The sequence below is a fragment of the Gadus chalcogrammus genome, chromosome 22 (genome assembly GCF_026213295.1).
Source record: "Gadus chalcogrammus isolate NIFS_2021 chromosome 22, NIFS_Gcha_1.0, whole genome shotgun sequence".
Classification (NCBI taxonomy): Eukaryota; Metazoa; Chordata; class Actinopteri; order Gadiformes; family Gadidae; genus Gadus; species Gadus chalcogrammus.
The window spans coordinates 16454458-16478617 of record NC_079433.1 but is presented as its reverse complement, the minus strand read 5'-3'; the positions used below and the strand labels follow the sequence as shown (position 1 = coordinate 16478617).

At 48.4% G+C, this 24160-nt stretch overlaps 1 protein-coding gene across 1 annotated transcript; it reads left to right on the top strand.

Moving 5' to 3' along the window:
* LOC130376289 (anillin-like) lies at positions 1–22760 on the top strand. The gene is given in 26 exon segments (XM_056583507.1): positions 1–146; positions 1471–1621; positions 2884–3519; positions 3835–4109; positions 5084–5417; positions 5586–5779; positions 5956–6063; positions 6149–6236; positions 6572–6903; positions 8278–8293; positions 8326–8386; positions 8388–8411; positions 8803–8953; positions 10515–10650; positions 10759–10956; positions 11180–11306; positions 12144–12192; positions 12272–12325; positions 12710–12742; positions 12866–12884; positions 14084–14196; positions 15264–15317; positions 15870–15959; positions 16791–16898; positions 21321–21493; positions 21733–22760. Coding segments are annotated over 26 exon segments (3657 nt in total). The 5' UTR covers positions 1–128; the 3' UTR covers positions 21848–22760.
* Positions 22761–24160: the final 1400 nt, after the last annotated feature.

The window sequence follows — 24160 nt, the reverse complement described above, 5'->3', positions numbered from 1 at the left end:
TGAACCTAAGTATCGTTTGAGAGCAGAGGAGCTGAGGAGCGTCTACTTCAACAGCGGTCCGTTCTTTGTGGACGAGCCGAACACATTAGTAAAGAGTGGATAGATATTAAGTGTAACGTTCCTCCGAGATGGACCCCTTTACCGAGGTGAGCAACTGTGTTTGTATTATATTATTATATATCGTAAAGTGAGAGGTCTCCTTGACGTCAGCTATCAATACAATACCGTTGTTCCTTTATTCATCACCATCCCAACACCATCATGGTGTAGGGATTCTTAGGACCGCTGTTCTTAAAATATAAACAAGTCATTTAATTGGTTTATATTATTTGATTGTATTATGTGTTTGTATCCTTCTCCTCTTTTGAAAAAGGCTTCCCAACCGACGATCAGATATAGATGTGTCACATGTTGTCTTCCTTTAACCCTTAATGATGACAGCCACAATTCGACTATGCGGCAGTAAACTGACACGAACACGAAACATATGACGTACAATAAGTTAGCAAAGCAAAGAGTCATGAAGTGAACTTTGGTTATGGCCTCAACGTCGGAAACATGATCCTTATAGCTAATCCTCACAACTCGATGTGACGTTGGTTACATGTGGGTTCAAAAGATCCCCCACCCACATCAGACGATAATGCTCTTATCACCTCAAGTTGAGGTAACCCACCTGGCCCTCTCAAGCACCATGACCTCCACCGGTTAACAACATGCCGACCGCCCCATGGAATACCTTCTAGTGTGGGGTCTTTTGTTCATGAGGTCCCATAAATGTCTGCATTATTTACATACGTGGAGAATGAATCTATTTACAGGTTGTATTTGAGAGGACTTGCCATTCCTTGTCCCAGCCAATAGGATTTGAGAGTTCAAACCTCTTGGCTGGGCCTCCAGGCAGGAGTGGCTCATTCCTGTGGAATGACATTTACACTCACACATCTGCAAATTTTTCCAAGCGGTGTGGAAAACGACCGTTGAATGAGAGGAATGTGTTTGGTCTTGCACAGTTACTGGGCTGTAAATCAGCTCTCATGACGTGTTCCCTGTGAGGCCAAGGGGCCGGGTTTTCAAAGAAAGACATTGATTACATGGCAGTGCCTATGTAGGGTCATGTTGTCAAAGCTTATTTACATTTGGTAACGATTACGCTACCATTTCACCCAAAGGAATGCACATATTTTGCCCTGGTTTTGTCTCCACTAAGACGGCATTATGTTTGAATGGCAGTTGCTTACAGCCATAAATGTAGAACTAAGACCTTTTAGTGAAAGTCATGTTTTCTTTCTTCCTCTTTTATTTCTTTGAGACTTGCGGGTCCGGAAGTCAGATTCAATCTGCTCTTTAGTCGTACATGGATGAAAAAAAATCAACATTTTACAAAATGATGGCTACTTCTGAACTGTATGGCTGCAGTTGCATGTACACGATTCGCATTACAATGACCTTTCCTGTTTGTTTTACCAGAAATTGTTGGAGCGCACACGCGCCCGGCGCGAGAACCTGCAGAAGAAGATGGCAGAGCGGCCCACAGCCGCGAACAGACCCATGGCAAAGAGGAGCAGGGAGCCATTGGCTGACACCAATAGCCTGTTGACTGAGCCCATCATGGAAAAGGGTAGGAAGAGGGGCATCGTGCTTTTAGACTAGGGATGCAAATTATCGAGTAATTCATTAATCGATAGTTGTTTCATCTTATCGATCGATGATCGATTAATTGATAAGTGGCAATTCTTCTGAGAAGCTGAATTTCCTTCTGAATGTGACACATTTAGGTGGTAATTCAACAAAGTCGTTTAGTTGTTGTACTTTAGAATACTTCCACATATTGTGCATTTGGCGTCTTTGTCGTCATTAACCAACTTAAAGTGGCTCCATACTGCACTCCGTCCTGCCGTGTTCCAATACCCGTACTGTCCGTACTTACTAGCCAAAATTTGAGTACGCAGTACTCCAATTCAGATCCGGCGAAAAGAAGTATACTTCAAGGACCCGGATGCCGTACTCAAAACGGGCTAATCGTGAAGTGTGGATCGAAGGACACTCCCCGTACTCAACGGCAGCCTTCTTAGCTACGTAGCAGAAGAGGCGGAGCCAGGCTGAGCCAAAGTCGGCGCATTTTCCACATAGCCTGCATTAATATAGTCATTTTGTAGTTTTTATAGCTTTTTATAGCTGCTAGGCGTAAAGAGTTCACCGTTCAAAGCGGGATGTTTATTGCGGGGAGGAGCCACGGCGGCAGTCGTGATCGTAATTTCCGGTTAGTGCACCACGGAGTACTCGATTTGGAACAGCACTCGCATCTGAAAAATGTACGTAGTAGCCAGTGCGGATAGTATACTTCCTTTAAGTATATTCATGGAAGTATGGGTATTGGAACACGGCCCTGCTTTGCTCGTGTTCCCGCTTGTGTTCCCGCGTGTGCGTCAAGTACGTCTGGCGTCAAGTGCGCCCTCACGTGGACGGTTGGGGAATTACGGGTTAAAATGCGATTAATTGCAAGTAATTTATTTTAATCGAGTAATCTCTTATCGACAATTAATCGATAATCGATTAATTGTTTGCATCCCTATTTTAGACAGATTGAAATTTTGCATTGGATCTCTGTGATGGTTGAAAATGTAATGATGATATGGATACAGTTTTGCCATATGATGAATACTACCGGTAAATCGTTATTTGATTATTAGTTTTTTTAAATTACTTTTATTTCAATAACACATTTAGTCAACATCGCCTCTGTTTTGTACGATGTTGGTTTGAGAGAGCATGAATTTAAATGATACATCATGGAACCAAAGCATGGTGGTCCCCTCCCCACCAAGACCAGTCCAGCAGGTCCTGACTGGTCTGACCTCCTCCCCCCCGCCCACCGTACAGCGCTGCACCCCTCCTCCAAACCCTCCCCCTCCAAGCGGCGCTGCTCTGAGGAGAACCCCCAGCCGGCCTCCGCCGCCGGGGCAGAGGAGGCGGAGAACCGGGAGCCAGTGGTGGTGCCCCCGGCCGCTCCCCTGGACCCCCCCACAGACAGGAAACCCCCCGCGGGCCCCGCCAGCGTCCGCTCTGCCGCCTCCCTGGAGAGGAGAGCCGGACCCACTCCGTCCAGTGCCGTGCGGCCTCCTGTCCAGCCGCCGCCCCCAGAGCCGGCGAGGGGCGGCCGGGCCCAACCCGAGGCCATGGTCATCGCTTCGGACCCGGGGCCGGAGATCGCTCCCTCCAGGACCGTGGAGATGGCCGCTCCCTCCAGGGGCCAGGCAGAGCATGCCCCCTCTAGGGGCCAGGCAGAGCCCGCCCCCTCCAGGGGCCAGGCAGAGCCCGCCCCCTCTAGGGGCCAGATGGAGCCCGCTCCCTCTAGGGACCAGATGGAGCCCGCTCCCTCTAGGGGCCAGATGGAGCCCGCTCCCTCCAGGGGCCAGGCGGCCAGCGAGGGGCCCGAGGAGGCCCCTGGTCTGACGGCCGCCGGCATGAGGTCGCGCCTGCAGAAGCTGGCGGCGCAGAGGAACTACTGGGATAACGGTACCTCATGTCTTCATTAGATCTACTGCACACAGACTAATGAAGGAGTTTTATTTTTTGGAGAGAGCACCTTATTTTAGGGGCCACTTTGTACCTTATCCAGGATGCATTAATACAACGTAGGGGATGAAGGGCAAAGCCAACGGCCTCATTAGGAATCCTAATGTCGTTTAGGCCATTTAGTATTAACTTGCATCCTCTGTTTCATAATTTGAATGCACTGATAAGCAGGACCATGGTATTGTCTCGGCAGCAAAATGGGCTATATAAAAATATTATTATGAATTCATCATTTTTTTTTTTTCTTGACTCCAGACACATCCGACGACGTCCCCCTGTCTCCCGTCAAGAGACAGCCAGAAGTGGCCCCTCAGGTCACGGCCCCGGCTCCTTCAGGGGCCCCGGTTGGGAGGAGGGGCCGCCTGGCCAACCTGGCCGCCACCATCGGCACCTGGGAGGACGACCTCAGCCATCCCGCCGTCGCCAAGGAGCCCCCACCAGCCAAGCCCGCCTCCACCTTCATGTCCAGGAAGCCCCCCCAGCAGAGCGCCGCCCCGTCCGGCGGAAGGCCCCTCCCCAGCTCTGCTCAGGTAGGCACTGTGAATGATCCAATAGTGGGTTGTCATCGGATGAGACCTTGGTATGCAACGCAAAGGTCTTCTACCACAGGAAGGGTGTCCGCGCATCCTTAAAAAGTCTTAAATTCATGTCTCTAAATTGAAGGCCTTCAAAAGTCTTAAATTCGTTACAAATGTCATGCTGGTCTTAAATACTGTAACTCAAGGTCTTAAATTTGTCGGGGCTGGAGCTTTTCAGGAAGGACATGTAGACAGGCTTCTTTCTTGCTAGCAGCATATATAAACGATTATCTGCGTGCTGGCTAGCTAATCTGCGACAATGGGTGGGTGCAAATTCAAGGACAGTTGGCTGGAAGACGTCCGTTTCCGAAGTTGGCTCACGTCTGTTGCCAACCCCCACCATTGCGTGTTTTAGGCCTTAAATTTCATTAAAAAGCTCTTAAAAAGTCTGAAATTTGACTTGCTGAAACCTGCAGATACCACAGGAGCAACATCAGCAAAACCTTTAATTTAAACGTTGTTGGGAGAGAGTTGAATGGAGATGGAGTCTAGTGAATTCACCGATGTGTGCATTTTAATGTATGCTCCTTGTAAATGCTATTGGTTATGATCAACTGGCTTTTCTCACTGCCCTTCGTCTCCGCAGTACGGGACGGACTAGTCCGTTGAATGGATAAGAAGATTACATTAAACTTTAGTCTGAACGTTCTTCGTATCCATGAGACTGAAGTATAATCAGTGCTTGGTTTGCTTGTAGTAGGTCTACAACATACTGCCATCCACTGGCCAAGAGGCCACATTGCACTCCAAACCACTTCACTTGAAGATTCCCATTCTTGAAGATGACTATTTGACTCCTTCTCATTCACTTCTATTTACCGGTCAGCATTATGCTTTGGCGGATTATCAAATGGCTCTGTCCCCCGCCACAGCTTTTTGAATGTCGGAGCAACCCTCTAACTCCCTGTACCTGTGACCCCGTCCAGATGGGCCCATCACCAGTCAGGTCCACCAGAGGGGCCCCGGCCAGCCCCCTGAAGTCTGACGTCCTGAAGCAGACCCCTGCAGTGTCTCAGTCCTCTCCGGCCCCCAGCCCCCAGAAGGCTCTGAACAAGGCCCCCATGTCTCCCAGTCCCCTAAAGACTCAGGCCCCGTCCAGGCGTCTGGACTCTAACGCGCCGAACGCCAGCCCCAGTAAAGTGGACCTCCCCGCCAAGCCTGCCAGAACGGACCCTTCCATCCCCTCCAGAGAGCGGGTCTGTGTGGCCGCTCAGGCCTCCACTACCCCTCAGCACCTGAAGGCCTCCTCCGGGACCCCGGGTAAGATCAAAACAATAATTATTATACAATTAGGAAATCCAATAAAGAAACCTCTGAGGGTTTTGAGCAGCAGTGATCCCCAGCTGTCGACTTTTTTTTTTGTTTATTTTGTGTTGGATGGAATGGTCTACTTATTGCGAGACCTCCTGCTTGTTGTTGACCTGTCAGGGGCGAAGTCCTTCCTGGAGCGCTTTGGAGAGAAGTGCCAGGAGCGCGCTCATCAGGGCACCCCCACGGCGACGGGGGGCACCCCGGCCAAGAACCTCAGCGTGACCCCCAACACACGGCTGGTCCAGGATAAGCTCCGCGCAGCGCAGGCTGCCAGCACCACCACCTCAGAGCTGACCCAGAGACAGAAGCTGGTGAACACCCTTTCTTAATGCCCTCCTTTTATCATACTATATCGTCCTATCTCAACCACCGGCTCATGGATGGATTTTGTAATCTGTGTTATTTTGTATAAAAAATATTTTATGTGATGTATGATATTTCAGCCGAGTGTTGAAGATCTTTTCTGACCCCCCTTTGTTTACGACAGGAACGGGAAACGGAGCTCGCTCAAATCCGCAGTCGCTTCCAGAAGGCGGGCAACCTGTGGAAGAACAAGGAGGAGGCGTCCGACGGCCAGAGGAACAGGGAGACCAAGGTGAGGGGAGGAGCCTGTGCTGCTCCACGAGACAATGCTGAAGGAATCATCGGGATCCTCATGACCTCGTGCGTTTGCTTTACAGACACCCGCACAACAGCCCTCCGAGTGTGTGAGCGCCACGTCTCAGGGAGGAGCTGAGTCCAGCACCCTCTCCAGCCTGACCTCTGCAGGTAGGACCGTCAGGATTTGAATCATGTTCACCGCATCGCAAGTCCACAGTTTGTAACTTATGACGAATAAGAAACACATACTTTGTGTGTGGTGTGCGTGTTCCCCAGCCCAACTTTCTTTGACCCATCGTGTGCGATATGTCAGCGTTCTTCATGAGCCACTTTGTGCACATAGTAATGTAAACAAGGTGTAAATATATACATAGACATATTCTACTTGCATACATTGTTTGGCACATCGCTATGTGCTTATAATTGTCCTCTAGAGTTATTTTTGTTTAAAAACCTTTACTTCTTATTCTCTTGAGTAGCATTGTAACGGGGTCTGTCTACAGCAGGTCCCGGGCTCTCCCCGCCCGTCTCCACCTCTAGCCCGATGAGGAGGAGGAGGAGCGGCCCGCCCCACTGGCTGTCCCCCCGGGTGGAGCAGGAGAAGAGCGAGGAGGAGGAGGTGGAGACGAACGTGGACTCTGGCTCCATCAACTCTGCGGTGATCAACGAGCTGTTTGAGGGGGTTCTGGAGCAGAGCGACGACACATCCAGCAGCACCGGGGAGGAGGGGGACGAGGAGGAAGATCCACTGAATATCTCCTCCATGTCCCTCCTCACGCCGCTGGCCGAGACGGTGGCGTCTGTGATCCGCAGTCCTGACAGGAGGGAGCTGATGGTACGCTAGAGGGGTCTATGCAAAGGAGGGTTCCTTACATTTGTCTATGATCAATCATCATAACAAGGCCTTGGCACCGAAGCCACATGGGGGTCCAGGTGTCAGACCCACAGACATGCTTGTGGGCCGCTCGTTTGATGCGAGTCGTGGTCAGACGTGAGGTGATCGTTCACGTGGTTTGGTCCGGGATGCACTGTATTGGGGTGTTGGAATCATTCGGAACCTGCTAATTTAGATATTTTGTTAGCTTATCGGGGCCTCTACAGTCTCCAAAGTCTTCATATGCAACATTATACAACACCCTCTAAGGCAGGGGTGGGGAACCTTTTTCACATCAAGGGCCATTTCAATTTTTCCAAAGTCCTCAGAGGGCCGTACCATTATGAACACATAACTAAAGATGAAAAAAAAGACAAAAAAGTCTATAACTGCTGTGTTACTAAGCCTCATGTTTGCTGCATTTCTAGACTCACCTAATGTGATGGCTGGAACTGTTTTTCTCTAGCAAGGCGTTTGATGTCAGCTGGCAGTGATGATGAAGCTACTCCAGGGATGGGCAACTTTCATGATAAAGAGGGCCACATTTTTTATCATAACCATCGGAGGGCCACATGACTGCACACTTCAACTATACTGAGCTGAGAGAAGCTACATAATTTTGAATTTGGTAGATGATTTCCTGTGTTCTGGTGCATTTTGGCGATGGCCACTACCTAAAAAATCGTCCAGAATCATAACCTATGTACGGTATGTTAATTGAACCAACATACATTAATTTCATGTTTTCCATGCTCAAACAGCCACATGAATGGTCAGTATTTTTATCAGTGCAAAGGGCTCACATACATCATCATTCAATGAAGTCAAAAAACTGAAAAACCGTGGCCCAACATTAAGTGCAACAACTCAATGAACTCAAACCCAACAAGCAGTTGTAGTAGTTGTAGTGGCGACTTAAGTGGATATCTTTAGTGACTGATATCGCTTCTAAGCAAACTAGACGCATGGGTTTGCCTTTGAATTCTATGAATTCTTCTCATCTTTCTTGAACGAGTTTTCTGTAACTCGATCAATTATTATTATTATAATTTATTTATTTTTTTTTTTTTATTTTTTTTATGTGCAGGGTGAGTGGGCATGCGGGCCGCGGGCCACATGCCCGCGGGCCGCCAGTTCCCCATCCCTGGTGTAAAAAAGTAAAGTAAAACACCTCTTATTCAATGGGAGAACGCTTTCAAAGGATATCCCTCCTTCCATGCACTGTGAGCCAAGCTGGGCAGATGTATGATATACAATGGCCCCATCGAGGAGCAATGCAAAGCTTGAGTACGACCCAACATGCCTCCGTTGGTCATTTCTTCTTCTGCACCTCAGACGTCCACGCCGGCCGGCCTTCCTGGAGAAGAGCGACGCCTCCAGCAGAAAGCAGCCCCACGCCCAGCAAGTTCCAGAGGGCCCGAGTGTCACGGGGCCAGTCCACAGACGAGGGGCCACAAGCTGCTCTACAGGTGGGGGCCCCTCCAGCACAAAGGATTCTGAGTCTTAGGCCCAATCCCATTTCTACCCCTTACCCCTCCCCCCTTCCCCTTACCCCTACAAAACAAGGAGGAGGGGTAAGAGGAAGGGGTAAGGGTAGAAATGCGATTGGGCCTTAGTAACGTGTCTAAACGAGAAGGTTAAGCTGCTTATGTGTATGCAGCGGATTGACATTTGAAATGTACGTCCTTGCACCTTATGGGGGGTGGGGGAATGGTTTCTGGGATGGTAAAGGTCAATTGAGGAAGCGTGATGCATACATCAAGTAGCAAAATCACGTGAAGTTGAAAAAGGAGCTGCTCCACCCGGCGTGGTGAGCCGGTGGCCCGTGGGATGACGCCGGTGTCCCTCCTCTCTCCCCAGCGTGGACGCGTACCGCTCCATCCGGGTGAAGGAGACGGAGCGGCCCCACGTCAAGCAGGTGATCGTCAGGAACGAGGACGTGTCCCTGCGGACCGCGGCTGCCGGGCCCAGGGCCGCCGGCCAGGAGGCGGGCCTCAAGCAGAGGCTGAAGGTGAGGGGTCGCGTGGGTCTGGGGCTCTCAGGTCAGGAGGCGGGTATCAAGCAGAGGCTGAAGGTGAGGGGTCGCGTGGGTCTGGGGCTCTCAGGTCAGGAGGCGGGCCTCAAGCAGAGGCTGAAGGCGAGGGGTCGCGTGGGTCTGGGGCTCTCAGGTCAGGAGGCGGGCCTCAAGCAGAGGCTGAAGGTGAGGGTCGCGTGGGTCTGGGGCTCTCAGGTCAGGAGGCGGGCCTCAAGCAGAGGCTGAAGGTGAGGGGTCGCGTGGGTCTGGGGCTCTCCGGTCAGGAGGCGGGCCTCAAGCAGAGGCTGAAGGCGAGGGGTCGCGTGGGTCTGGGGCTCTCAGGTCAGGAGGCGGGCCTCAAGCAGAGGCTGAAGGTGAGGGGTCGCGTGGGTCTGGGGCTCTCAGGTCAGGAGGCGGGCCTCAAGCAGAGGCTGAAGGTGAGGGGTCGCGTGGGTCTGGGGCCCTAAGGTCAGGAGGCTGAAGGTGAGGGGTCGCGTGGGTCTGGGGCCCTAAGGTCAGGAGGCTGAAGGTGAGGGGTCGCGTGGGTCTGGGGCCCTAAGGTCAGGAGGCTGAAGGTGAGGGGTCGCGTGGGTCTGGGGCCTGCCGTGTTCTTTTGGAAAAGTCTGCCAAGTCAGGATCGCTTTAACTCACTTTATTTAGCAAAGCTTTGGACTAGCATACATGAAGCAAAAGGAGGGGAATTGTACATGCACATGTGGAGATACACTTAGTAGGGCATTCCAAAGGATGCTTTACCTGGAGCGTTCTAACCCCCTGGGCTATGGGTTGTAACTTTAATACTGGGCAGGCGTGGACATAGTTATGTGCTCTGATTGGCTAAGCATGGTGCTGAACTCCCGCCTCTCTGGATGTTGTATGTGTCTCTATGCTGCTCCCTTGTGGCTATGTGTTGGCATTGCAACTTGCTTTGTGGTATGGTGTTGACCCCTTGTGGCTATATGTTGGCATTGCAACTTTGTTTGTGGCTATGTGAGGGAATTACACTTGTTCTTGTGGCCTTGAGCATCTGGGTCACTCGAACATGTTGACCGCTCGTATCTCTAGAATTGACACATGATGAATGGCCTCGTTTGTGAGCTGGACACCTCCCTAGGCTCCGGATCCCTCCTTAGTGTGATAAAGAAGACTCTTTAATTGGTAAGGGCATATGTGGCCTTTGGTATAAATGTGTGAATTACGTTACATGGCTATGTGCGGGAATTTCACATGTTCTTGTGGCCTTGAGCGTCTGGGTCTCTCGAACATCTTGACCGCTTGTATCTCTAGAATTGACACATGATGAATGGTCTCCTTTATGAGCTGGACGCCTCCCTAGGCTCCGGATCCCTCCTTAGCGTGCTAAAGAAGACTCTTTAATTGGTAGGGGCATATGTGGCCTTGGTATGAATGGCTCACGGCAAGCACAAACGTGGGCACCACCAATAAGTTCTCTCTGTGACGAGTCCTTTCACAAAGTCGTGTGTGCGTGTGCCTCATGTCTGAAGAAGCCTCTAGTCCAGATTGAGTTGCTAATGCTGCTCCTCGTCGCCCCCTGTAGGCCCTGACCAGCGACATGAACATGCAGCAGACGGTGATCCACCAGGCCAGCCAGGCGCTCAACTGCTGCACCGACGAGGAGCACGGCAAGGGCTCCCCGGTGGAGGCTGAAGCCCAGCGGCTGCTGCTGGTAGCCAGTGAGTCCCCCCGCCCAGCGCTCCATTGGTTCACATTTGTGCTCAACGTGTTTGTTGGTGTGTGTCTGTAGACATGTCATCCCCTCCCGTTCTGCCCTTGTAACCCAGCTGAGAAGAGGTTGGCGCTGAAGGCCGAGCTGGAGCGTCTGAAGGGGGAGGGCCCGTCGGGCCAGAAGAGGGGGACTGCCGGGCCCTCCAGGGCCCCCCTGAACTCGGGGGTCCCTGCCTCCAAGGGCTCCATCACCCTGCAGGAGCTCCGGCTGCCCCTCAAGGCAGACTTTGTTTGCGCTGCCGCTAACAAGCCAGGTGCATTTATTTGTGTTGTTACATGAAGACGGTATTGAATGTTTGAATTAGAATGAAGTAAACAAGCTTGGATGTTCTCTCTGTTCTGACAAGCCACCAGGTCACTGGGCCTGAGCCTATTGGCAGCTTTCATTCCTCAAAGAACAACCAGTTCAAGCTGCAGCACCTGGGCACCTGAGGTTAAACGGCCCGCTAACTCTCTCTCTGTCTCTGTCTCTCTCAGAGTCTTCCAGTCACTTCTTCTTCATCCTGATCAGAGCGGGGGCCGAGAACATGGTAGCCACGCCCCTGGCCAGCACCCGCAGCGGGCTCAGCGGGGACGCACTCTCCTTCAAAACCAAGTTCACCATGTGAGTCCATCACCCTGGACCATAGTGCATCAAGACAATCAATTCAGACTTCTGATTGTCAAAATTGTAATATTGGCTCCATTATAGTTCCTTTCATAAATACACTACTTGTTATCTAACAATGATCAAGTAAAGGAATCCTTTGTGATTGATAGTTTATTATATAGAACAACTAAAGCCCTAAAGCTGCTTTTAGTATTTGTTGCGGTTAGGGATGGCGAAAATGTAAAATATTCTTGACCGACCACCGAGCCTCATTAACCGTCTGAAACCGGTTAACCGATCAGATTAAAATGTGCCATTTGAAATAACAGCCATTACGAGCCGCGCCAGCCACCTGCTATTTTGTTACTCTGCTCTCTCTCTCTCCCGTTCTGCCTCCGACTCGCACACACACACTCTCTCCGAGTGAGAGGCAGCGGCTCTAACCGCGGTGCGACTTGTGTTTGAATTGAAACACGAGGTATGCTTTTAACTGCAAGTTGACTGTGTGTAGAGAGCGGGCTCAAACGCCCACAATGGTCTGAGATGGCGGGGACCACCTACCCTGCGCGGGATTCACCAGGGGCCAATCGGAAGAGGGCAGCGTTAGGAGCTCATTTTAAACATTACCACGGCTCATTAAGAAAATGACAGTTCCGAAGAGACGCCGCTTGTTTTCGCTAGTCTTATAGCGGTTAGTCTACTGTCCATATAATTTAGAGATCATATTCTCCGCCGCTCGCATGCGGGAATAATTAAGACTTGAGGAGAAATTAAACAGTGGGCTAGAGACGTGGTGTCAGTCCATTTTGTAGTATGTATTCAGCTGCTCAACATGTCTCCCTTCATTTGTAGGTCTGATGTTTCCAATGACTTTGAGGTGGATATCCAAGTCTACTGTCTGGTGAGTGGCTTATTCATTATTCATTGGTTCTGAACATCTTTAGATATATCTTTTGGTATAACGGTGGTTTGATGTTTAGGTGATGAAGCGGGAGGCAGCCAATGACAAGAAGAAGAAGACCAGCAAGTCTAAGGTGAATTATGAATTACTGTTGAGGTGTGTGTGTGTGTGTGTGTGTGTGTGTGTGTGTGTGTGTGTGTGTGTGTGTGTGTGTGTAACTGGGAGTGTGTGTAACTGGGATGTGGTGTAACCGGGATGTGTGTGTATTCAGGTAATCTGGAGACAGGTTCTTGACGGCCATGATTTGTGTATGTCGGTATGGATCAGTTTCAGTACCACCTCTCATCTGGTGGGGGTGCACCATGGGTGGGGGAGGATACATACTAGTGAATGGTGATGATACTGGTAGTGAACTGCTGATAACCCCAGTGCGCTGAAAGACATCAGATTGGGTTCAGGATGATGGAGTAGAATTGCATGGCATTGAAATCTGTGTTTGGTTCTACATCTTTTCTAGGCTATGACACCAAAGAGATTCCTTGCCATTACAGTAAGCCTTTTTTTCAATTATGGTTTGGCAAATTTTGTGTCAGCATTATAATATTGCATTTGTGGTACTTTTAATGGTACCTGCTTTTACATTTATTGACAAATTCTTAATTTTTCTTTGCAGAAGAGCAGCCAAGCTCCAGGTGAGTCCATAAGGCAATCTAAAGAAGAAATGCTTTCACATGGTTTAAGACTTAAGTGACCTCAAGGTGAACAGACCTGGAAGAAATGGATTAGAAGAGTATTATCCCATGAAAATAAGACCTTAGAATGAGCCCTTTATATCCACGGAGCCCGCCATTTTTCTACGGTAGCCCAGAACGGAAAGAGGACTATAGGGAACGCGTTTTGGGTTAAAAGTTGTAGGAAGGAGGGGTACTTGTTAGCCCCATGGCTACCACCCATGTGAAAAGACCTCTTTATTCTCTTTTAAAATGATGACACAAATCGTGTCAACCATTGGTAACTGCAATCATCAGTATTCAGACCCCCAGCTTGGATATATTTATCTCTGCAGAGGAATCCACAGTGCACGAATAGGAACACTAGATGCAGTTGCGCTATTAACTCACCAGGTGGCTCTTAGTCTAAAATGTACAAGAAAAAACATTCTTACTCTGTTATGCTGTATCTAGTATAGAGGATTCGGTTTCGCACACTTTTAATCTGCCGTACAATAGTATAGTGACTGTTAATTTGCTTTTGAGGGGGTTAATGATAAGGGGGTGTGCATTCTTAGGTACATGTTTTGGAGACGTTAGACTGAGTTTGTTTCCCTGTTCGATTCGTTGGATCGATTCGATTCGTGCTTTGTCTCATAGTGACATGCACATTGCCGGGAATGCACATATTCGATTGGCTGGGTAGCATCACGTGGGATGGCTTAACTCGAATGCAATTGGTCAATGGATTTCCTGATTCACTAAACCAGTACCGTAATGTCTAGAAACGCTGCGCCGGTCAAAATAGAAGCTCCCCGTCAAAATTAAAAATACTTGAATAATTAATTGACTATACGTCCGGGTCCGTATCGGACGGCGTCTGGGTCCGGACCCGGTCCGCCTGTTAGTGACCCCCGTTCTAGATGTAAATGAAATGTAAATGTAATCAGTCGGGCTGGGACTTGGAGGCCTCTGTCGTCTGGCTGGGTCTTGAGAGGCCTCTGTCGTCTGGCTGGGTCTTGAGGGGCCTCTGTCGTCTGGCTGGGTCTTGAGGGGCCTCTGTCGTCTGGCTGGGTCTTGAGGGGCCTCTGTCGTCTGGCTGGGTCTTGAGGGGCCTGTGTCGTCTGGCTGGGTCTTGAGGGGCCTGTGTCCTGGTGTCTAATCGTCCCGTCTCCCTGCAGTGATGGCCAGCCCCGGGGGGCCCAATGCGGTCCACACCAGCAGCTTTGTCCTGGTGGGCTCCCACAAGCTGACCCTTTCATCCGTCGGGAAGAACAAGTTTCCCCTGGAGAAGGTACCGACCTGACATATAATGTTTCTCTATTGTTGTCCCCCTAGCAAGACTGTTTCTTTAGTCCCTTTATCCTTTTATCCCAAACAAAGACTAAGGATTGAATCCCTCTCATTGGAAAAAGGTTTGGCTATGATGGACTTGTTTGAATTAAAAAAGATGTTTCATGTAGAAGCAAAGAAGGACATTTCAAGAACTTGGTCTTATTTAACAAAGAAGTGATATTATTTTGCTGTGACTAGGTGCCAAACAAAGTGTAAAGCTGGAGAACATTCGTCGAGGGGAGTCACACAGTTCTGCAGGCCTTTTTGAAAGAGCAACTCGTTCTTCTCTGTATGACAGCCCTGGGCTGCAGACAGTGGCAACCAGAGCCCCCATTAGCTTATGGCGCGTTTCCACTGCAGGGTGCGGAACGGATCGGATCGCAAAGGTGCGGATCGGGTCGCGTTTCCACCATCAAAAGTGTGCGTGACCCGGACTTAGCCGTACCCGTTTTGGCCAGTTTTGGCCTCGTTTTCAGGACTCCTCCGTTGGGGTACTGAAAACGAGACGAGACGCCTGAAAGGGTCCCGGGAAATTCTAGCTACACAGTACACCCCCTCCGTTGATTGGTCGACAGAAACATAACTTCCGGGTGACGCGTGGATAAAAACAAACAAACAGTAGCCTCGAGGTATTATTCTTTACAATTAACATGTCGCGTAATACGCTTGCTTGGGCGAACAAGGAGGTGGAGACGTTCGTCTGCATTCTTGGGGAGGAAGACGTTGTTTACGATGTTTACGTAGCTGCCGCAGCGATCGACATCCGGCCTACCACAAAGGGTACTGTCGGCAGTGGAAACGCGACCTCGGAACTGAGCTGGGCTATTACTGCCCCCTCCCTACCGCACCTTTGCGATCCGATCCGTTCCGCACCCTGCAGTGCAAACGCGGCATTAGGTGCTGCTAGTTCTTCTGGTTACAGGTTCCTCATGTGCTCACAGGCCCACCACCGTCTTTGGTTGTCCCTGACGATGTGTGATCTCTTAGGCGCTCACTCACTCTTAAACCGTCTCTCCCTTTTTATAGATCAAATATGAAGGAAGGGAAAGGGAACTTCTCAGTGACATGTTTCATAAAAAGGTTATTTCTTGTCTCACGGACAGATTAGTTTTCTTCATTTTATTTATGTTCAGATTTGTTTTGGGGAAAGTGTGGAGCAATCAACATCACCACCAGATGAACTGAATCAGTCTTTCTTGACGCTAACATTAAAATCCGGATCAGCCTGCCAGTCTGTCTGTGGCTGTGGAAACCAAGTCTTTGTTGCTACCCTAATTTGGCCTTCTGAAAACTTACTAAATATAAACAGACTTGCAATGCTGTTCAGGATTACCCATTTTCTTTAACCCCTTTCTGCACATGGTGTTTGCATGTCTTGAAAGATTGACCTGTATATTGGCCAGTAGACCCTGTATTCACGGTGGATCAACGTGTATGCATGCTCCCAAAGGATTGGAAGCATTGTTTTTTAACGTCAAATTCAGGACTTGGGGCATTGCGGTTGCACTGTATATGTTGTTAAGAGCGTACAGCTCTTTGTAGCCCTGCTGTAGCTCCCTGCTGCAGGCACCCAGGGGTCAGGTGGAGCAGACGCCAAGGGGCTCCTCACTAACCTGTGGCCGTGCTCTCTAGGTGCCGTTCCTGTGCCCTCTGGAGGGTCACATCCACCTGAAGATGCAGTGCCAGGTGGGCTCCAGCAAGGTGGAGGAGAGGGGCTTCCTGGTGAGTGCAAGATCGTCAGGAAATCACATGTTCAGTTTGATTTGAAGATGAAAGGGAAGTGCTTTTACTGACTGCAGGGTTCAGTCCCTGCACCAGCTCTGGTGCAATGTGAAATGAAGCAGCGAATGCTCTGAGGGAAATTGTAAATGTTTCCATCAGAGTGATTATTTGATTTCCTCCAGAAGTGATTCAGGGCAGGTGCTTTACAAACTATCAGACCAGTGCTGTGTTCCAATAGCCATACTTCCATGAGCACACTTAAACGTAGTACTCTATCCGCACTCACTAAGTGCGCTAATTTTCAGATGTCAGTGTTGTTCCAAATCGAATACTCCGTGGTGCACTAACCGGAAATTACGATCACGTCTGCCGCCGCTGCTCCTCCTCTGCAATAAACATCCCGCTTTACGCCTAGCAGCTAAAAAAAGCTACAAAAGCTATAAAAACTACAAAATGACTATTAATGCAGGCTATGTGGAAAATGCGCAGAATTTGGCTCAGCCGGGCTCCTCCCTCTTCCACTACGTAGCTAAGATGGCTTTGAGTACACATCCGGGTCCTTTCAGTACACTTATTTTCGCCCCATCTGAATTGGAACGCCCTACGTACTGAAACTAAGGCTAGTAAGTACAGATAGTATGGATTGGAACACGGCACAGGAGTGTGTCGTTGTGTGTTTTGAAAGGGTTAGACAAGCCAGTCTGACTAAGATGACATTATAGTGTGCCTAATTATTTTAACTTTGTTAAAGTGTTAAATTATAAAATGTGTGTTGGCATTCCCTCTGAAGTGGTAGCGGAGTCATCCTGTGTTTGTGTCTCCCCCCTCCAGACCATGTTTGAGGATGTGAGCGGTTTTGGCTCGTGGCACCGCAGGTGGTGCGTCCTGTCAGGGTACTGCATCTCCTACTGGACCTACCCAGACGACGAGAGACGCAAGGTAGGCTGGTCCTCCTCCCCAGCTCGCCGTGCCACCACACCTCACACGCCGGGCTTCTGTTGGCTGGGGGTTTAGACTTTGCCCGCTCTTCCTAGTTCGTTAAAAAATGCTCACATCCTGTTTCTCTCTGATCAATGAGCGCCCTGGGAAAGTTTTATTTTAGGACACAGTATCTGATTTAATAGAGCCTGATAATAGGAAGGCACATCAATGACTTGTCCAGCTTCTTCAACTACTAGACAGAGCAGTTTTTATCAAATGTAGGTTGATTCACGATGTTTAAAGATGAACTGAAATCTGCATTGAAGGTTTTTCTCAGATTAAAATGTTTTAGCTTCATGTTTTTTAAACCATGTACCATATTTGGAAATCACTTTCCTTCCAGCCAGGGCCAGACTGATATCCACTGGGAAATGCACTAGTTGGCTGAGCCACCATTGATCAAACGGTTTTGACAGAAGCTTTTTTAACTTATCAACAGAAATTACAATAGTTTCAAAGTCAGAGTCAGCTTTAATGTCAATTAATTCACATGTAGACATACAAAGCAATCGAGAAACCGTTTCTCACTATCCTACGGTGAACAGATAAGGTGCACGTGCACTAAAGATAAGATAACACTAAAAGTAAACAACAGATAAGACAACACTAAGGGCCCTATCTTGCACCCAGCGCAATAACTTTCTACAATGACGTATGTATCGTTGCTAGTTTGCACCCGGCGAAAAGCTGAATTTCCCCCGCAGCAAACTACACTTGCGCCCTGAGAGGCGTGTCGGCAAAAAGCAGAGGCGTGTTACAGCGCAAATGATACATGGTGCTATCTAACAGATCGATTTTGCAATTGTGCCACAGACCGAAAAAATCCTGGTAGTAGGCTATGCCATGCGTTAAAAAATAATAATAACAATAATAAACTCAAGGAAAGTATCCGAACATTCAAAAACAAAATCTCGTTTAAGGGTTAATGATGACGTTAGTTAAATTATTTAGGAAGGAACAGTTGATACAGCAGTGATAAGTTGTACTTTTAAATCAATCACATATTTTCTTGGTACAGACAACGTGAACTACCTATAACTTAGGATTGATGAGTATTTGATCGTGAGGAAACAGTTTTACCACGAGTGTTTAAAAGAATGAATGAATTCGGGTGATGCTTGGAGCACATGTGTCTGTTTAAACACACGCAAACTAAACACGTAGGCTAACGCATAATACAGTCCGTGGCAATGTATATTAATGGGGGGACACATGCATATTATGAACCCAAGTTGATAACGATAATTTATACAATACTGGTAATAAATTATGTTTGTTAATGTATTGCCGCATATCATTAAATAGACCGTTGCGGCCATGGAACCGCATATCATATACGTGTTAAATTCTCTTTGCTGAAATTTACATGACGACTCAGTGTTTCTGAAGTTGTAGAACAAAACGCTATTCCATGTGTGAATTAGGCCACATTATTGGGACATAAACTGAGCCATTTGAAGTTAGAAATTCATGTGGTCATGACTCATGCATGCGTCTTAGGGGAGAATCTCATTGATTTATTGCATGTATCGCCCAAAACACACCTGCAGGTATTCCGCCCAAAACACACCTGCAGGTATTCCGCCCAAAACACACCTACAGGTATTCCGCCCAAAACACACCTACAGGAGACTCACCCACAAAGCTATTTCCATTTTGTGCTCCTCACTTGCGTTTCAGACCGTTAAAATAGGGCCCTAAAAGGAGACATTGAAGTGCACAAGAGATAAGGACATTACTAATATTAAAAAGATAAAACTATAAGACAATAAAATAATAAAATCTAAGAAGTAGCATAAGTTTTTTTTTCATGAGTTGAGTTGTGGTAGTGCAAAAAAGGCAGTCAGTAATGGCAGCAAAATTTAGTAATGGTGTAAATGGGAATAGTGCAAAAAGAACAGTCAGTAAAATAGCAGCAATTTCAGTCTGTTTTGGGGGGGGGGATTCAGCTTACTGACAGCTGGTGGATGTTGCTGAGAGGGGAGAGAGAATTTAGCTTCATGACAGTCTGGTGGATGAAGCTGTTTGTGAGTGGTGGACGCAGAGGCTCCGATACCTTCTCCCAGAGGGCAGGAGGCTGAACAGACTGCGCGGGTGGTTGGCGTCACTCACAATCATGGTCGTTTTAAGGGTGAGGCGGGGGATGTACGTATGTGTCTCTCAAGGAAGGGAGTTGGGCACCAATGATCCTTCCAGCTGTGTGGACTCTGCGTTGCAGTGTTTTCCTGCTGTGTTCAGTGCAGCTCCCGCCCCACACAGCGATGCAGCTGGACAGGATGCTTTCAATGGTGCCCCGGTAGGAAGTGCACATGATGGGTGGAGGAAGCCTTCGCTTGCTTCAGTTTGCGGAGGAAGTAGAGGCGCCGCTGTGCTTTCCTCGCCAGTGATGCAGTGTTGGTGGTCCAGGAGAGGTCCTCTCTGATGTGCTGCTCCCTCTCTCCACAGCAGCACCGTCGATGGTCAGGGGTGGGTGTCCGGTGTGGCCTCCCCGGAGGTCAACAACGATCTCCTTGGTTTTGCTAACATTCAGCAGGAGTAGGGCTGGCAGATAAATTGAATTTTGATCGCGATTTTGATTTTGGGGTCAAACGATCACAAAACGAATATAATCAAATGTTCGGTTTTTTTACTAAAAGTTTTAAATAAAGTGCAAAACAGATGGATACATATCTGTACATTATTTTAGATCTGAACCTTTTCTTTTGGAACATTTTGTGCATTATTTTAAGGCGAAATTTCCAAGGTCTCAGTTCCAAAGTTTTTTTTGGGAGAGGCATGCTGAATAAATACATCATCTTTACAAACTAAAAAATAATCGTTTGAATAATCGTGATTTCAATATTGACCAAAATAATCGTGATTATGATTTTTTTTTTCAATAATCGAGCAGCCCTTGGTCGTTGTCTCTGCACCACGTGGTCAGAAGGTTGACCTCCTCCTGTAGTGGCTCTCGTCGTTCTTGGTGATGAGACCCACCAGAGTTGTATCGTCCGAATCCTTGATTCAGCACCAAATGATTTGTGCTGTAGGTTGGTGTGCAGTCGTGAGTCGGCAGGGTGAAGAGCAGGGGACTGAGCACACAGCCTTGGGGGGGGGGGGGGGGGGGGGGGGGGGGGGGGGGGGGGGGGGGGGGGGGGGGGGGGGGGGGGGGGGGGGGTGGGGGGGGGGGGGGGGGGGGGGGGGGGGGGGGGGGGGGGGGGGGGGGGGGGGGGGGGGGGGGGGGGCTGTGCTGAGTGTGATGCTGCTCAGGCTTTGAAGTTTGGTGACTATATATTATTAAAATATAACAAAGATAAATGTAAACCAAAGTACTATAGCTTAAGTTCTGTACTCGCATGTCTCAGGGATGAGTTAAAGAGGTCTGAACACCGGAGACAGACTGTCTGGGCTTGAGGGGGGGGGGCTGAGGGAGAGTCTGGCACAGCTCCTTTTACGGGGATCTGTCCCTTGAAGAGTCTCTTAACACCACCTATCCAGGATGGTGAGTGGGGGTTGGAGCAGATGGGCTGGAGCTGGTGGAAGGTGTGACAGGGGAAGGGGTCAGAACTGTCCCGCTGTTCAGATCATTGGCCAGGTGCATGGCGTTGGTGGGGGGGTCTAGGCTTTCAGAGTCTGTCAGTGCGTTTACATGCACTGCTTAATCCGATTGCCATAGTTTGACCACGCTCCTCTAATGGACAACTGCAATTGTCCAAGTATACATGGAGGTGGGAAAATCTATTAATTGGCCGAAGCATGTCATACTCTGGAACGATAAGTGGCATTGTTGTACCCACTTCAACTAATGGTAATGGAGCCACCAGCCACAACAAACTAGGGCGGCATTCGAGAAAGATGTTTTCAGTAGACAGCTGTCAGTTTGGGCGCGGGGCAATGGATGAGTTAAGATCGTAAACATGTCGGAGGTAAAAAACATTTATTTTGACTGACGTGCCCGAAGTTGCTTTACAACCTTGTTGATCACCAACATTTAGAAAAACCTGTACTTTTAAATAACCCAAGTCGGAGCATGCCTGCACTGGATGCAGCCTGGGGTATCGGGGATAAGTGGTGCAACGGATCAACCATGCAAGGCGACACCCACTCGTCAGGAGCAGTTAGGGTACCTTTTGGTTACAAGACAACTGCTCTACCTTTCTGGTTTGTCTAGGATGAAATATAGTGGTTGACACCGAAATGTTAAATATGCGTCCCGTCTCGGGTATTTGGCTCATTTAGTATCGCCCCTGCCTTCTTCAGAATGGCTGGCTACGGGCATTCACAAACCTGTCCTTAATACAACCCAAAACGTTTGTTTTTTTAAATGTGTGTCTTTATTTTATTGTTCTGGGGTTTAACAGGTCAATTATAAATGCAAGTGTTATATTTTCCCGTTCAAAGAACCCAATGGGCCGCATCAACCTGGCCAACTGCACCAGCCCGCGAGTGGAGCCCGCCAACCGCGAGTTCTGCGCCCGACCCAACACCCTGGAGCTCATCACAGTCCGGCCCCAGAGAGAAGATGACCACCAGACCCTGGTCAGCCACTGCAGCAACACCATGTGTGTCACCAAGTGAGTAGACCCGCCTCCTCGTAGACCTCTTCTTCGTCAGTAACGAGCCCAGCGTATTGCCAGATAACCCTGTTTTTAGGGTCCTGCATGTCAAGATGTTTGTGTGCCATTGTGATTGGCTGATGCCAGTATGGTAGCCAATGATGGTTACAATACTGCTAGTTGAGCCCCAGCCCCTGAGTGGTGGTGTCTTTACGTGTAGTACTTGCTGTAACCCGCCCTCCCATTGGTCCGCTTAGGAACTGGCTGAGTGCTGACACCAAGGAGGAGCGGCTCCTGTGGATGCAGAAGCTGAACCAGATCCTGGTGGACCTGCGCATGTGGCAGCCGGACTCGTGCCTGACGCCTCCTTGAGGAGGCCCTCCCAGAGAAGGCCCTCCCAGTGGGGGCCCTTCCCCCTGGACCGTCCTGCCGGGGCCGCTGTGCAGACTGAGGAGCCGGTGGTCAGAGCGCTTTACGGGGGGATGTAGTTGAGAGAAGGGGTGTCTGCTGTAAAGGAGGAGGCATGAGAAGCACCAATAAAGCCATACTGCTAACATTTCAATACAATATTTTAGCGGCTCTGGTTAAGCCTATATTTTAATAATTTTTAAGCTTAAATGTGTTTAAGCAGCCAGCGTTTGACTATTTAGGTGCCACTGCCCAAGACAAACTATACGTTTTTATGAGCATGGCTTTCATATTGTAATCAAGACGTTTGAGATGATGCATACTGCAATGGTGGCGAAGCACAAAATAAATGTAGGTATATATATATATATGGAGCAAGCTGAACTTTACTACTGCATGACGGCACTGCCTGAGGCCCTAAATGCACAACCTGTTATTTCTACTATATATGTCATGGCTTGCTGTCAGGTTTTGTAATGCCTTTGGGTTTTTTGTATCCTGTCTAGTTAAACACCATTTGTGTGCCAAACATTACACAAGTCTTCTTTGTCTATTTTTGTCTTTTAATTGTATACATGGTATTTGTTTACGTGAGTGATCTGGTGAATGTGTATCAATGCACCGTATTCTTATGTACATCTATCTGGTCGGTTGGACACTTCTTATGTGCCCAGTGATACGGTAAACATGTGGTGGCCTATTGAGCGTGACGTGTATGCAGGTGTATTGCTGTATCACACTCGGTCTAATTGTTTACTTGTACCGTCTACTTTAAAGCACTCCAGTTTTCCTCAACACAGTGTATCAGGTATTTGTAGAACAATGACTTTAATAAATGCCTGCTGCGACCGAACATGTCTTAGTTCATCTAGTAAATGCAGAGTTGAATAAGTAATGATTTGTCCTGAAATCCAAAGTGTCTGCTGTCCAAAGGGAAGGAACGCGTTACTCTGGACCTCTGTGATCTGAGCTTGGTGGAGAAAGGGTTTCCAGGTGCAGGAGGACTGATGATTAACCTTTTGGATTCCCTCCCTAGGCAGCGGTCAGGTTCTGCTTTTTCCTTAAGCTCCGGTCATCGCTTGACTGCTCAGGTGGTTGGAACACTATGCAGCCATGAAGGGGGCTGGTCAGGTGACCAGGGAGCCACGAAGCTCAGTTCTGGGTGCACGCCTCCCACTGAACAGATCCTACTGAGTCCATTCCCTGAGCCCAGTAGTGTACGGGTTAATATACCTTCAGGGGTTACATGAAGGGCGTTTCACCCCTTCGTCCCCGGTTGCCTGGGCGACCCCCTCTTCCTAACTAATCAAACATTATGCTGACACAGATTAACCAGACGTGTTGGCTGTTTTTCTCCTTTCTTCACAGCCGTCCTGTGGTTGTGTGTCAGGGGACAAACTGGGTCGTGCTGTCGCGCTGTACCATTATCTGGTGGCTGTGTTTACAGATTCAATCTGAAGGATTGGGATCTAGATTTATACATCCAATATCACTTTTTTTAATGAACATTTTCACATTGAACATAGAGGACAAAGCAATAACATGAAAACAAGAAAATTACAAATAGTAAACTAACATGAGGTCATCGGATGTTCAGTCAATTCAACACGTTAACTATTGATGGAGTGGGTCATCTTTTCTAAGAGATGGATGTTATTAACAATATTGACAAAGAGCCTTTTATGGCATTATTACTTGCTGCCAACAAGACTTTTAGAAGGTTGGTGGGATCTTTACTTATCTCGTCAGAGATATAGTTCCAAGATATAGGGATGTGAATGTTGTACCGATGCCGTTTTTTTTTTTTTTTTTATGATTTACTTCCTTCCAGAAAGTCTGAATAGAGGGGCAAGTCCAGAAAACATGACCATCATCAACCATAAATTCTCCACATTCCATTCAGCAACAAAGCTGGGTTCCAGTTTGTTTGGATTTCTGCTTTGGAGTGATAAAAAAGGGAATTAGGTTTTTCCAGTCTCTCCAGGTCAGGAAGTTGATGGACGATGACTGTGTTTCCCATGCATTCCGTCACACATCCTCAGTTATTTCAAAGTCCAGTTATTTTCTGCTTGGTTGTTTCACATAGTCTGTGGGGTCTGTATTCAGCAATGTGATGCCATGTTATAACTTGCCTATAAGACCTTTTGTACTTCCTGAGTTATAAGCATAAATTAATATAGGAGTAATAATTGGTGGCTCTCTTGAATCAGAACATTTTACCTCTTTACAGAAATAATCAAGTGTAAATATCTGTAAAAGTCCTGCTTACCCAAACCA